Genomic DNA, 14,743 nt, shown 5'->3' on the forward strand with positions numbered 1-14,743 from the left:
CCATGTTTTAAAAGTTAATTTGTTGAGGAAACTGATGAGATGTACACCTCTTTTTATCCCATTGCTTTCTAAGAAGCTGCTTTAAATGTAGCAGAGTCTAATATATTAGTGGTTTGATTAAAGCATAATTATATCTGTTGCACTAATTGATATGCTTTTACGTTGTTCATAAGTAATAGCAATAGAGAGCAAGACCCAGAGCTGCCTTGGCTTAGAAAATTCCCAAAGTCAGGTTCTTGCAGCAGGCAGAGGAACTGGAAGGAAAACTCAGTTTAGGGGATCCATGTTGTTTCTGGAAGCCAGGTAGATCACAACAGAGCAAGGCTCCATGTTACTGGAGGTTTTTATGTACTGACACAACATGTGGGCTCTAGGTTTCGTCTTGGGGTGGAGGAGTTATAGGTAAAGCTGAAATGCCCTTAGATTCCATCACCGTGAGCAACTGACTTTACTGCATTCTGTGCTCGCTTTGACAGCACATATACTAAAATTGGGACATTATTGCATCCCAATCATGTAAGCATGCTGTCACACAGCCTGGGTTTCATTGAGGAGACATATTATCATGTGGACTGTCACTCGATCTTGTGGTGAAGGTTGACTCACCACTGTTTCCTAACAGTTTAAGATAAAGACATCAGTAGATTTCACTTGCTTAGATTGCAAGCCAGTGACGCTAGGGAAGTGTCAGTCTCTGACAATGGGGGTCTGAGTCTTTGGTTCATTTTCTTGGATTGGAGCTTCCCAATGTTGGCTGGTCTTGAGAGCACACCATTTAAACAAAATACAAATTCTATGGGTCCCAGCGCTATGGCATAGCAAGTTAAGCTGCTTCCTGTAGCACCTGCATCTCATAAAGTCAGTTTGAGTCCTAGCTGCTCCACTTCCCATCCAGCTCCCTGCTTGTGGCCTGGGAAAGCAGTAAAGGATGACTCAAAGCCTTGGGACCCTTCACCTGTGTGGGAGACCTGGCGGAAACTCCTGGTTCCTGGCTTCAGCCTGGTCCAGTCCTGGCTGTTGCATTATTTGGGAAGTAAACCAGCAGATATCTGATCTGTCTGTCTACTCCCTACCTCCACCTCCCCCCTCGCATATAGCTCTGACATTCAAATAAGTAAGTCTTTTTTTTTTTTTATTCAGGGTTTTTAGACTTTAATTCCAGTGATTCAGAATTTGTGGTTTGGTGCCTGGCTGTAGTCCTTGTGTGTGGGCCTGGGGCAGTGGTGCTTCCTTTTTCTTTCAGGAAGGCCCAGGCACAGCCTCACCTCTGTCCACCTGGGAGTGAGTTTGGGCCAGTGAGCTGCGCTAGTTCTGTATCTCACAAGAGAAACAGCTTGAGAACATGACTTGTATGGCTGTCAGTCCTGCCACGAGGCCATCTGCTCTTGTGTGGGTCATGGTGTTAAACTCTTAGAGGATGTGAGTAGGATTTGAAGCATTTCCTTTTTGCTGTGGAACAACTTTTCGGAGTTCATCAAAAACAGAGGAAGGGGAAAGTTAAAGGAAAGTTTGCTTAGCACTGCCAGGTCCATCTGAGTGTTAGGTGGAATTTTTGTTTTTTAAAGACATCTGCTTAGCTTCTCAATTCTAGTGAGCCACTTTGGGGATGATTTGTACTGTAATTATCACTGAGTTTCAGATTAGGCAAGCATTATGTTGATTTCAGTCTGATCCGTAGTTTGTTAGTGCAACACCTTTGCGTTAGGTTTTCATCCAGGTAACACTGGCCTCCTAGAACGAGCTAGGAAGTGCTGCTCCCTCTTGTGATTTGAAAACGTTTGTTAAACCTGTGATTGAGTTAACAGTGAAGCCATGTGCTGTGTGTGTGAGAGAGAGGTTTTTGGACTAGTGATTCCATACTTATTCTATATTTAGCTTTTCCTGCCCCTACACTCTCTTTGCCTTCTTGCAATCCAATTATCTGTATTTTAGTGCAAGTCTGCCTATATTCTTTTCCTATCCTTTCTTTTTTTTATGATTGATTGGTTTATGTAAAAGACAGTTAAAGAAATCTATTCACTGGTTCACTATCCAAATGGTCACAGTGGTCGGGGAAAGGCCAGGCTGGGGGCAGGAGCTAGGATTTTCTAGTTTTTCATATGCTTGGCAGGGGCCTAAGCACTTAAGCCATCTTTTGCTGCTTTCCCAAGCTATTAGCAGTGAACTGGATGGGAAGTGGAGCAGCTGGAACTCGAATCACCCATAAGGGATGTCGGCACTGTCCATTGCTTCATTATTTTGCTTGATTCTCGGACTGGATGATCTCATTTGACCTATCTTGCTGATTTCTTCTCCTTGCTCAGATCTGCCATTGAATCTCTCTGATTAACTTGATTTTCCAGTTACTATAGCTTTTCAATTCCAGGGTTTCGTTGTTGTTTTTTTTTTTTTTTAATAACATGTTTTTGTGGATATTCTCTAGTTAGTTTGACAGAGTTCTCACACCTCTCTTTAGGTCTTTGAACATATTATTAAAGCAGCTAACTTATGCTTTTGTCAGTCCAACCTTGGGCTTCCTTGGGGGTCATTTCTGTTGTCTGCTCTTGCTGTGTGTGGCCTGTCTTTTTTTTTTTTTTAATGTTTTGCCTAAAAAAAATTGAGTCCTAATTTCTGCTTTATTTTGCCAGAGGGTGGTTTTGTTTGGTACTTCAGGACTCGAGTCCTGCTGTGTGCTTCTGTGGAGCTTGGCAAGAGAATTCACACCGGCAGGCTGAACGCGGGATGTTTGGGTGTATTCTCCTTCTGGGCACTACAAGATCAGTTCCTGACCATTGTCAGCACAACTCGTGTCACAGTGCAGCTTCACAGACAGCCCGGGGGTATGGGACACACTCGCCTCGGAATCATCCTCTGTGGCCTCCCCATGTTTCAAACGCCCAACTTTTCCATGACCCTGGCCTTAGGCAAGGGTCAGGCATAGACTGTGCAGGGACTGGGTTGCCTGTGCTGGTGGTCCCTTTTGGTGCAGATGTTCCTTTGTTGTCATTTTGGAATTGTAGACCTGAGAGCAATAAATAAATAAGATTTTTTTTTAAGAATAGTAGTAATGTGAAGTGACCATGTAAGTCAGATCCCCGTAAGTCAGCTGCTTGAGAAAGCTGTTGATTTTGTTTTTAGATTTATTTACTTTTACTTTTTTATTTGAAAGGCAGAGTTGTACAGAAAGGAGGGGAGACAGAGCTATCTGCTGGTTTACTTCCCAAATGGCTATAATGGCCTGAGCTGGGCCAACCCAAAACCTGGAGCACTTCTTCCTAGTCTCCTATGTGGGTGCAGGGACCCGAGTTGTTGGGCTGTCCTCTGCTGCTTTCCCAGGCACATTAGTAAGTAGCTAAATGACAAGTGGAGCAGTCAGGACTTGAACCAGGAGCCATGTGGAATGCTGGTGCTGCAGACAGAGGCTCAACTTGCTCTGCCATGGTACTTGTTGATATTTTTAGTGACTTTTCTATATTCTCTCAAGTGTGTGCTTTGTCAGGTGTTGTCTGTAGCTCTGAAGTCAGCCTGGCTCACCAGTGGTCAGTTAGTGATAGGAGGGAGGTTTCCTTCAATGCAATACAGCCAGTAATGCACCAGGCCTTTGCTGAAGGTCCCTGTGGTGTCCAGGAGTGCCTTCACCAGGCAATCTGGTTCATGGCTCTGCCCTCACTCTTCCTTTGCACTTACCCAGAACTTCCATGCCACTGGAAGGGAGAGCAGAGAGCTTTCCCAGGTCTTTTCTGAGTATATGCACCGTCCACACATGCAGTGTGGCCTTCTAGGCTCCCAGCCCAGGGAAATGACAGATTTTCAAAGCTCCCTGTGGAAACCACGTCCTGCAGCTTTTTATTCCAAATTTTTTGATCCATCTGTTTGCCTGACCTGCTGTCCATTGCCTCTTATTGTTTTTGACAAATACTCCTCATACAAAAGGCTGTTTGTCCAGGTTGAGCTCCAGGCTAGATCAAATACAGATAGCTGGTCAGTGTGATGTGACAGGGGCCACCTAATGACGGTTCTCTGGAGATATGGATTTCACAGGAAGGGGAGGTGGCCAGGGGAAGGTCATGGAAGGCACATGGAGCTCACTGTCCCTGCTGGAATACAGCTGTTTTCCTTGAAGAAACTCCAATTTTTCTGAGCCCTCAATTAATCTCCACAGCCTTGAAAATGTTGATTCTGCTGATTGAGTTTTATTTGTTTGATTGTTTTATTGTTGGACAGTTTTTATTACTTTGATGTTGAGAAGATTGCCAGAGGTCTTTATAACTACCATTTCCACTGATGTCATTTCCATCTTGTTTTAAATTGAGCTCATTTATACAGACCAAGGCAGTAAAGAGGACATACAGCTTTTCAAGGATGCCCACCCTGAGGGAACAGTGATTCTGGGACAGGGAGGGAGGAGTGCCCTCTGGGAGTGGCTATGCTGACAAGCAGTTAAGGTCAGGCACACCAAGGTCATGGAAGGCCCAAGAAGATTAAAGCCCAAAGTGAGAGCCCGAAGTGGCCGGATAGCGGAGTAAAGAGGAAGCTAGGCGAAGGGGGCTTGAGTTGGGGGAGCAAGATCCGTTTCCAGGAGCAGCCTTAGCCTTGCTGTGAGTGGAATGGCTGAGCCTGGGGTTACAGGCCCGACAGGTAAGACCACATTGGGTTTCCTGTTGTTATGGTTGAGGAAGAAATGAACACACATGAAAGACCAAATAGGAAAACACTTTCAGTGCCCTTAGGATGCTTCCAGAAGGTGCTTATTAGTAAAGTCTAAAGGCCAGGGCATGGATATCAGACATTCTCAGAACTCAGCTTAAATCTCTATACCTCACTGTCATGAACACACATGTGTGCACACATGCTTATGTGGCCATGGCTAGTATGGAGCTGGTAGGCCCCAGTATTGTCAGTACCAGTTGCTGAATACTAAAACTTCGCTTTGGTACATTGCTGTAGTCCAGCCCCTCCCACATCTCTGCTATTATGCCTCAGTTCTAGCTATTTCCCAAACTTTTCCCTGTGTAGCGACTGAAGGATTCACATTTGGCCATTCTAGCTGACCGGTGTTTGTGTTGTGCAGTGGATAAATATGTTGCATAGAATGGGGTATATTGTGTGTATGTGGCTACAGGGGCACATATACAATGTTTTGCCCTGCATTATATGTGCACACCACATAATAAAATACAGACTTTAATGGAAATTTTAAGGGGCAAGACGTGCCCTGTATAGTTGGTGGGGGGAGTGTGCTGTACACACAGAAGAGCCTTTTTTAGCCCCCTCCCCCTGCTCCCCATGTTGATGGTACCTTCAGCTGTAACGCTTTATAGTCCTTGCCCGTTTAGTGTGAGATCTGGTCATCTGCGGAAGCGCTCAGTAATCCAAGAGCCACTCATGCCTGCTGTGAATCTGTGCTTGCTGTGCTCTGGGTAGCACTTTCGCCTTCAGTTGACTGCATCTCATGGTCTCTACAGTTCTAGCCCAGGGTTAAGTGCCCCACTCAGGGGTTGGAGTTCATCTTGGGTGATCTCTTTGGCACATATTTTTCTGGGAGGAATTGGGAGTTTGGATTTGGCCGGAGCAGAAAAAGTCTACTCGGTGTGGAACCTGAGATGGCGCAGGCCGCATGTCTCTTTCTTTAGTCAGGGTGGTCGTCTCTGAATACTGTTTCCTGAGACACTTCCCCACTATCTTAAAAAAAAAAAAAGATTTTATTTTTACTTGAAGAGGAGGGAGAGATCTTCCATCCATTGGTTCATTCCTCTAATGTCCACAATGGCCAAAGCTGAACCAATCCAAAGCCAGAAGCTTCTTCTAGGTCTCCCAGGTGAGTGCAGGGTCCCAAGGCTTTGGGCCATCCTCCACTGCTTTCCCATTCCATAAGCAGTAAGCTGGATGGGAAGTGGAGCAGCCTGAACACAGAACTGGCACCCATGTGGGATACTGATGCCATAGGCAGAGGCTTAGCCAACTGCCCTGAAGTGCTGGCCCCTTACCCACTCTTTTTCTTGCCTTTCATACTGTAGCTCTCTTGCTTACTAGAGGAGCATGTATGAAGATTTTCCATGAATCCTTTGATTTTAGTCTGCATGGGCATGGCAGAGAGAGCCTCTCTCAGGGTCAAGATCTGTCATAAGCTTCACCTTGCTCAGGGCAAGGAGGGTCGGGCTCAGTGTCCCAGCTTTGCCCCAGCTGACTGATCATTCTTGAGGTGGACCACAGGGCTGACCTGTAGAAAAGGCCCTGCCTGGTTTTGCAGAGTCGAGGTTGCTGTGCTATTTCTCCTGGAGGCTGGCCCTGTAGCCTTCACAGCTGAGACCGGCTCATCCCCACCATAATATGCTGATGCGGCCTTTCTCTAGCTGTCTGTCAGAGAGGAGCAAGGGCCTTGTCTGTCCACTAGCACCCTGGAGACCGCTGCTTTGTTCTACTCAGTGACAGGTCATGCCCATCTCCATGAGAAGCCCACAGGAAAGCCAAGCTTCGCCACAGGCTTCCTGGCTCCAGCTACTGAGCAGAGGCATTTTCCTCTTTGCCTCAAAGCCCAAACCTTCTCTCATCCAGCCACACAAAGGGTTATTGACCAAGTTCTTTGTTCTGCTTCATTGTCACCTTGGCTGGTTATAATCACATGGGACAATCTAGATGGATTCTTAAGGGGCTACATTTAAAAATTATTTACTTGAAAGATTAAGAGACTAAGAGATCTTTAATCTACTTGGTTTGTTCCCCAAATGTCCACAACAGGCAAGTGTGGATCAGGTTGAAACCAGAAACCAGGAAATCCATCCAGATCTTCTGTGTCAGTGGTGGGGACTCAAGTACATGAGCTACCATTGCTTTTCCAGGTGCATTAGTAGGAAGCTGGATATGAAGTGGTGAAACTAGGACTTGAACTGGCACTCTAGTATTGGAAGGGGGCATTACAAACCCTGCCCCTAAGGTACTCTTTGCCCCAGTGCTGATAGCTCAAGCCCTAGGAGCAGTTAATCTTGTTGTATCTGCCAAGATGATCACAAACATAACCCTCCCACCCTGGTCCCCTCAAGACCCACAATGCCTTGCCTTTTCTGAGAAGACTACCAGCATTAAAATGCATGACTAAGCTGTTCACGAATGCCCTTTGATGCTTCTTAGCAAACCAGGGGCCCGTCTCTGACACAGGGGAAGTTCAGATAACGTCTACACCACCTCTGAAATTGGGCTTTGTAACAGCACTGGCTTCCAGCTCTGGCCCTGGCACTGAGAAGAGGTGGCCAGCAGAACTCCTGTGTGTGAGCTGTCAGCAGTGGTGCGTGCAATCAGGAGCTTGGCCACAGCTGCTGCCTCAACTCAGGAGGGTGGCAGGTTCTTGGAAATGGGAGAATGACTGCTAACAGTTCCTGTTGAAAAAAAAATGCCAATGGCTTTCAGAACAGAGGATCTAAGTTACATTCTTTTTTAAATGCCCAGGTCACCTCAGACTGTGCCAGGGCCAGTGGAGCCCCACTTATCTGTGTGTTTCTGTGCAAAAAGCTGTTTTTAAGTTCCCCACCACTGATTCAACTTTTGGGTTTTGGTTGCCATTTTGACTCTTGGTCCTGAAGGTTGTAATTTAAAATAAGCCTTAACTTTCTGGAAAGAGCATTATCCTCTGTGCTGGCCATTCGTTTTGGAACCAGTGTTCGGCATCCATGCTCCTCCCCAGCATGGCCCACCCAGGTTCTCTGGGCTCCTTCCCCGAATGTCCACCTGCTGGCTGCCCTCAACCTCCTGAACCTCTTGAATTCCTTGCTGTGTACCCCTCACATGTTTGTTGGGTTCCCATGGTTACAGCCAAGGCTCCAGGGCTAATGCTTATTCATTTCACTGAATATTCAGGAAGAGGTATTTCAGTCTCTGGTGCTGCCACAGTTGGAGCCTGTTTAGGAAGGAGGCATCCCTTGGCGAGATGGGCAGCTAGAGCCAGGAGAGGACCTGCCCTGCCCTTTATGTGACAGCTGACTGGGGAGCTAACTCAAGGTGCCCCAAGAACTACTAACTCCCTCTTGGTGGCAGAGCCCCCAGGGACCTTGCACAGGTCCTGTAGCACCTCTCAGCATCACTACCCAGGGAACCAAGCTCTTGAAAGTGTATCCTGATCGCAGCCATTCCATTGTATCTGAGCCGTCCCCTTACAGCCTTTTCCAGTGTTCTGATGTCTGACTTACTCCCACTGACTGATCCACATGTTCCCCAGGTGTTTGAAAGTTTTCCGAAATGTAATGGAATCCCAGATACCCTGTCATCAACGCAAGCATCAAATATACCTAGATTTTGCTGGCCTAATGTTTGTTTTTTCTGATGTGTAGGAAACCCAGGACGAGTCAGCTGTGCTGTGGTTGGATGAAATTCAAGGTGGCATCTGGCAGTCCAATAAAGACACCCAGGAAGCCCAGAGGTGTACGTACCGGTTGTTATGTTTCTGACTCTGTGGCAATGGGCATGCCAGGGGACTCCATATCTCAAGCTTCGGCTTGGACAAGGCAGTGAGGCCTGGAGTGGATGGGAGGAGCTGTGTGAGTAGGTGTGGCTGGGGGAGCTAGTGTATGAATTCAGATGCTTTCTAAACTGCTCCCTTGACATTTCTGTTGTGGGCCAGTTGCCTTAGGAATCTTTGCCATTAATGAGGCCGTGGAGAGTGGTGATGTCAGCAGGACACTGAGCGCCCTGCGGTCCCCTGATGTGGGCCTCTATGGAGTCATCCCTGAGTGCGGCGAGACTTACCAGAGTGACCTTGCTGAAGCCAAGAAGAAAAAGCTGGCAGCAGGTGAGGGATGGGAAAATGAAAGGACGCTGAGCACTGGGGTCAGACATGAAGGGATCAACAGATGTGTTAGTATAGAAGGAGGTGATAGTCCAGCTGTGCATGGATCTCCTACCATATCACAACAGTTGTATTAACCAGATCATTTGTTCACAAAAATGGGAAAGCTCATACAACTTGACTGTTTATCTCTTACAAGGTGTCACTTATAAGTAACTTACCTGCTATGGAAGACCATGCACAGCCCTTACTTCTTCCCAGGAGAGGCTGAGGGGCTATAGGTCTTAGACCAGATAGTTCTCTGACATGCAGGGCAGACATGGGCTTTGGTGATCATTCATGGGCAGTTCCGTAATTGGACTTCATCAGTATTTCCTCTTCCTGTGCGTGAGCTAAGCCAGATGGCACAGGCATCATTTAGCAGGGCCCAGACATCAAGGCCTAGGCTTTGGGAAGGGTCTGCCTTGAGATGGCTAAGCCTGACCATTCAGTCATGCAGCATCAGACAGGATCCTTGGGCCTGTGACTCAGGAGTCTTCTGTTTTCCTCTTGTTTGCTGCCAGGAGATAACAACAGCAAGTGGGTGAAGCACTGGGTAAAAGGTGGGTATTACTATTACCACAACCTGGAGACCCAGCAGGGCGGATGGGACGAGCCCCCAGATTTCGTGCAGAATTCAATGCAGCTCTCTCGGGAGGAGATCCAGGTGGGTCAGAAAAAGTGGGGTGTTTTGTTTGTGTTTTTAATATTTATTCATTGTGACTTTTTATTTGAAAGGCAGTTGTGGGGGGTAGGGAGCAGTCCTCCAACTGCTGGTTCACTCCCTGAATGCCCACTACAGTTAGAGTTGAGCCAGGCCAAGACCCTGTCTGGGTGTCCCATATGAACAGCAGGGACCCAAGTACTTAGGCCAACATCTGCCACCTCCCAAGGTGTGCATTAGTGGGAAGCTGGTTTTGAGGCAGAGATGGGATTTGCTCCCAGTTACTCTGATGTGTAGGACGTGGTCATCCAAGGCTGTGGCTTTAAGCCTCTGTCCCACAGTGCTGTTCCAGGAAGGTGCTTCGGGGCTGATACTAGTTAAGAGCAGTAGGGCCTAGAAGCCAGGAGACTCTAGACTAAAATCAGGGTCCGTAAAAGCTGTTTGGGAGTAATCCTTTTGAATCTTTGGAGGAATGGCTGAGGCCTAAATTAGTAAAGTATCTGAATTGTAGCATTATGTGAAGTGAACTGGGCAGTGGTTAAAGGCCCAGATGATCCAGAGCATGCCTGCCTTCCAGCTGGCCAGCGCCATGAGGACCTTCAGCACATAAGAGTGGGGTGGGGAGTAAGATGTTTAGTTAACAGCATAGGGAGCCAGTGTTCAGGGGGACTCACCTCTGTTTTAGAGGAAGATGGTATCAACAGGGTTTCAACAGTGAGGATCAGAGCCAGTGCTGTTCTGAACAGTTTCTTAGCAGTCAGGGACGGTTGGCACATTGTGGCCACGTCGGTTCTCACCTGCGAGTGACTTTAGTGTGACTCAACACTTTTTCAGAGTTCCATCTCCGGGGTGACCGCCGCATATAACCGCGAGCAGCTGTGGCTCGCCAACGAGGGCCTCATCACCAAGCTGCAGGCATGCTGCCGTGGGTACTTAGTGCGGCAGGAATTCCAGTCCAGGATGAACTTCCTAAAGAAGCAGATCCCTGCCATCACCTGCATCCAGGTATCTCGGAGCCTGTGGTGCAGACAGCAAGTGGGCTTAATAAACTGTCCCCTCTGACCTTCCGGCTCTGGGTGTGATTTTTTGGCTTCTGACCGCAATGTCTTGTCTTTCCTTGGCGGAGTTCCTCCTGCTTCACTAACCTCGTGGTTTCTGAGTGTGCTTCCTGGAGTTTGCTGCTGGTACGGGGACACCTCTGCTTGTCTTCTGCACCTATGCCTGCTCTCGGTTTAGATTTGAACCTTGGGAAGCTATGGAGAAGTTCACCAGTGCATGTCATAGAACTCATTCTGAGCGGGTGACTGGGGCTCCAGGATAGTGAGGGCTCTCTGTGTCCTGGCCTGTAATCGGGGATCTAATCTAGATCTGCCTGGAGAGGTGTGAGGGCCATGCTGATGCCAGGACAGGGGGAGTCAGCCCTGCCGCCACTCCCGTGTCACCACGGGCCCAGGTCCTCACTGAAGTCCCTTGGGAACATCCACACCTGGGTAACACAGAGGAGCCCAGGTGAGGGTCTGTTCTTACATCCACTCATCCTTGGGACGTGTATGCTGGTTGCAGTCGCAGTGGAGAGGGTACAAGCAGAAGAAGGCATACCAGGACCGGTTGGCCTACCTACGCTCCCACCGAGATGAAGTGGTGAAGGTATGGGTCCCAGGTGGGCTTCCCCAGCAGGGTGGGATGCCCGTGTGGCATGTGCCATACACGTGGGCTCCCCCTCACTCCTGGGCTCCTTGCAGATCCAGTCCCTGGCCAGGATGCACCAAGCTAGAAAGCGCTACAGAGATCGCCTCCAATATTTCCGAGACCACGTAAGTACCTACAAGTGGTTGTGAAAGAGCCAGGACTGTCCATTGGTTTGGCCATGCTTCTGGTAGGCAAATGGACAGGGGAATGTTGCTTTTGTGTTTGTTCTGTAGATAAATGACATCATCAAAATCCAGGCTTTTATCCGTGCCAACAAAGCTCGTGACGACTACAAGACGCTCAGTGAGTAACTGGCTTAGCGGGAGCTGAGGTGTGGCTGAGCCCCACCAGGTTCCGAGTGTTCTCAGAGATCTCTTATGTTATCCTGGAGGCAAGACCTGACGCTTGGTTGGTGTCTTGCTGCCAGTTGGGCTGGCGTTTGTCATAACCCAGCAGCACAACCGAGGAGACACTGTTAGGTGGAAGTCTTAGCATATCTCAGAAGTGAAAAGATTCCTCGAGTGCAAATAGGGCTGTTTTGTCAGGGTAGTGCTGGTGTGAAAGCTTGTGGAAATGCATGGAAGGAAGACATTGGGTTTCAAACCTTTCTATTTTAACCAAAATGAAAGTGTCTTTTGATCTCCTTTTTCAGGAGCTTTCTATAGTCCTCTGGTACCTCCTGAGGCTTAGAAGTTATCCCAGCAACTGTTTCTTGACTGACACATGCTCTCTGTCCCATCAGTCAACGCCGAGGATCCACCTATGATTGTGGTACGGAAATTCGTGCACTTGCTGGACCAGAGTGACCAGGATTTCCAGGAGGAGCTGGACCTCATGAAGATGCGGGAGGAGGTGATCACCCTCATCCGTTCCAACCAGCAGCTGGAGAATGACCTCAACCTCATGGATATCAAGATCGGACTGCTGGTGAAAAATAAGATCACCCTGCAGGTATGGGCCACGGCTGTGTGGCCGGGAGCTGTGCGCCTTCTTCCCTCGCAGGGAGGGTGGAACCTCACTTGCCTCTCAGCTTACAGAAGAAATAAAGCAATTTAACAGATAAAATTTCAGGTAGAGAAGAGATGATAAAAATCCTCCTTCAGTTCCACCATCTGGTAATCTTATTATATACATTTTTGCTTCAAATTAGCCAGAAACTCAATCCAGGGCTCCCATGTGATGGCAAAAACCCAACCACTCAAGCCATCACTGCTCCCTCCCAGGGCCTGGGGTTGACAGGAAGCTGGAGTCAGGGGTGAGCCGGGCCCCAAACCGAGGGCCTCCAGTGTGGAATGCATGTGCCCCAGAGAGTGTCCCAACCCCCGGCCTGAATGCCTGCCCCCAGAATATCACAGCAGTGTGACATGAAAGACTATGATGTACTACTTTGCCTTCCTGGGATCCGACTTTCAGATTGTTTTCTGACTTTTCCTTGGGAATAAAACTGCAATTGATAGCTACACATATTTATTTTAGTTCAACTTTTTTTTTAAGGTAGAATCAAAGGGGTTGGTTTCTTGGGTCAGGAAACGTTTTTATGGCTCATTTTCCTCGTGGAAAGCTTGAAGCGGGAATGAGCTAGACCAGGGACATAGGAACAGGACAAAGCGATGCCCCTGTGGACTGTCCAGCAAGGCCTGCCTGGGCAGTCGACCTTCCCAGTTGTTAAACAACCTTCCACGATGCCCAGGGAGAAACCTCGACAGCTTTTTGATCTGCATGTTGGGTTTCATTTCCAGGATGTGGTTTCCCACAGTAAAAAACTTACCAAAAAAAACAAGGAACAATTGTCTGACATGATGATGCTCAACAAGCAGAAGGGCGGCCTCAAGGCTTTGAGCAAGGAGAAGCGGGAGAAGCTGGAGGCCTATCAGCACCTGTTTTATTTATTGCAGGTAAGTGGCTCCTGCAATTGGTATCATAAAACCTGGTTTGCTTTTCCTCTCTGAGAAAACCTTGCCCATCACTCGGCAGTATTTCCCATACCCACTGAGGGGCATGTGAAGGCTGCTTTTTTTTTTTTTTCTATAGGTGTTCTAACCCTTGAAGTAAAGCAATATGATTTTTTTCCCCCAGCTTCATAGTACAGCTATGCCTTGCTTGGGAGTAGGAAACATTCTAAGGAGTGTGTGGCTAGGCAGTTTTGTCTCACACAAATACACCAATCTACCTATAGGGTAGTCAGTCCATAGGGCATACTTTCTCTCAAGATTTGCTTACTTGTTTAAAATGCAAAGTGACAGAGAAAGATGTGCCATTCACTGGTGAGCTCTCTAAATGGCCACAACAGCCAGGAGTGGAGCAGGCTGAACTCGGGAGCCAGGACCTCCACCTGAGTCTCCCACACAGGTGGCAGGAATCCAAGTACTCGGCCGTCTCCTGCTGCCTTTCCGGTGCATTAACGGGAACTTGGGTCAGAAGCAGAGAGCCAGAACTTGAACCAGCACTCTGTTACAGCTTGCTGGTGCTACAAGCAGAGGCTTAATGTGCTTACCACAATGCTCGCCCCTCAGGGCGGCCATTTGGTTCCAATGTGAGAATGTATTAACTTGCTCACCTTTAATAACACAGCATACTGCATTGCAGTAAGCTCTTCTAAATGAATAAGTAGAGAAGAGAACACTCCACTGTAATGATGAATACACCGTAAATGCCGCAACATGTCATGCAGTTGTCTGTGGTCGTTGTTGGGTACTGCATGCGGCACAGAATCACAGGCGTTATCCTTGTACAGAGCTGCCATTGAAGTAGGTGGTTTCACATCTGCAGCCCCACTGACATGTGAGTGATGTATTATGCTGTGACCTCGCCATAGCTGTTAGCCAGGGCATTTTCAGCCCTGTCTCCATCTTATGGGAACACCGTGGTGTCCATAGTCTATCATTGGCTGAAAGTGTAGTTATGCAGCATGCCTGTGTGCGACAGTCGCTGACCCCTGGGTTTTTGTTGCAGACCAATCCCACCTATCTGGCCAAGCTGATTTTTCAAATGCCCCAGAACAAGTCCACCAAGTTCATGGACTCCGTTATCTTCACACTCTACAACTACGCGTCCAACCAGAGAGAGGAGTACCTGCTGCTGCGGCTCTTCAAAACGGCACTCCAGGAGGAGATCAAGTAGGGATGGCCAGCCACGGTGCGGGTGCGGGTGGCGGGTGGGCCCAGGGGGCAGCCAGTGCATGAGGAGGATTCTGGGGGTGCACCCACTTTTTTTTCTTTATTTTTGATAATCTTTACATAGTTAATTAGGGCAAAAAGATTCAAGGGCTACAGGAAAGTGGGTAAGACTATTATTTCCACATTGTTTTTTTTCCTGTATCTGGAGCAAAGGAGGAAATAAAGGGAGAAGTACCACCCAGGCTCCCACCCATCCCAGGTCCCTGATGTGGGGCATGCTCCGAGGGTCTTGGGGAGCACCCACTTTTACAGTAGGGCTAATACAAAGTCCAGAGGAAGTCTAGAGGAGAAGACAGACCAGACCAGTTGAACTTTTGGACCACCATGGGTAACACTGTCATTTGGAACGCAGCTGACCCGAACCTGCAGGCTCTGCATGGTTGTCTAATAGAAGAATTGATGCTGACTCCACAGCATAGG

The 14,743-nt window shown here is 48.1% G+C and overlaps 1 protein-coding gene across 1 annotated transcript in view; it reads left to right on the forward strand.

The window, feature by feature from the left end:
• IQGAP1 (IQ motif containing GTPase activating protein 1) overlaps positions 1-14,743 on the forward strand; it is an 88,050-nt gene that overhangs the window by 53,863 nt on the left and 19,444 nt on the right. Inside the window, exons 16-25 of the mRNA XM_040968754.1 lie at positions 8,301-8,391; positions 8,591-8,758; positions 9,319-9,461; positions 10,293-10,463; positions 11,022-11,105; positions 11,201-11,272; positions 11,381-11,450; positions 11,890-12,098; positions 12,887-13,042; positions 14,100-14,263. Of these exons, the coding sequence (XP_040824688.1) occupies positions 8,301-8,391; positions 8,591-8,758; positions 9,319-9,461; positions 10,293-10,463; positions 11,022-11,105; positions 11,201-11,272; positions 11,381-11,450; positions 11,890-12,098; positions 12,887-13,042; positions 14,100-14,263 (1,328 nt within the window). The remainder of the gene's footprint in view (positions 1-8,300; positions 8,392-8,590; positions 8,759-9,318; positions 9,462-10,292; positions 10,464-11,021; positions 11,106-11,200; positions 11,273-11,380; positions 11,451-11,889; positions 12,099-12,886; positions 13,043-14,099; positions 14,264-14,743) is intronic.

This window comes from Ochotona curzoniae, unplaced genomic scaffold, assembly GCF_017591425.1.
Source record: "Ochotona curzoniae isolate NIBS_2020 unplaced genomic scaffold, NIBS_Ocur_1.0 scaffold_4701, whole genome shotgun sequence".
Taxonomy (NCBI): domain Eukaryota; kingdom Metazoa; phylum Chordata; class Mammalia; order Lagomorpha; family Ochotonidae; genus Ochotona; species Ochotona curzoniae.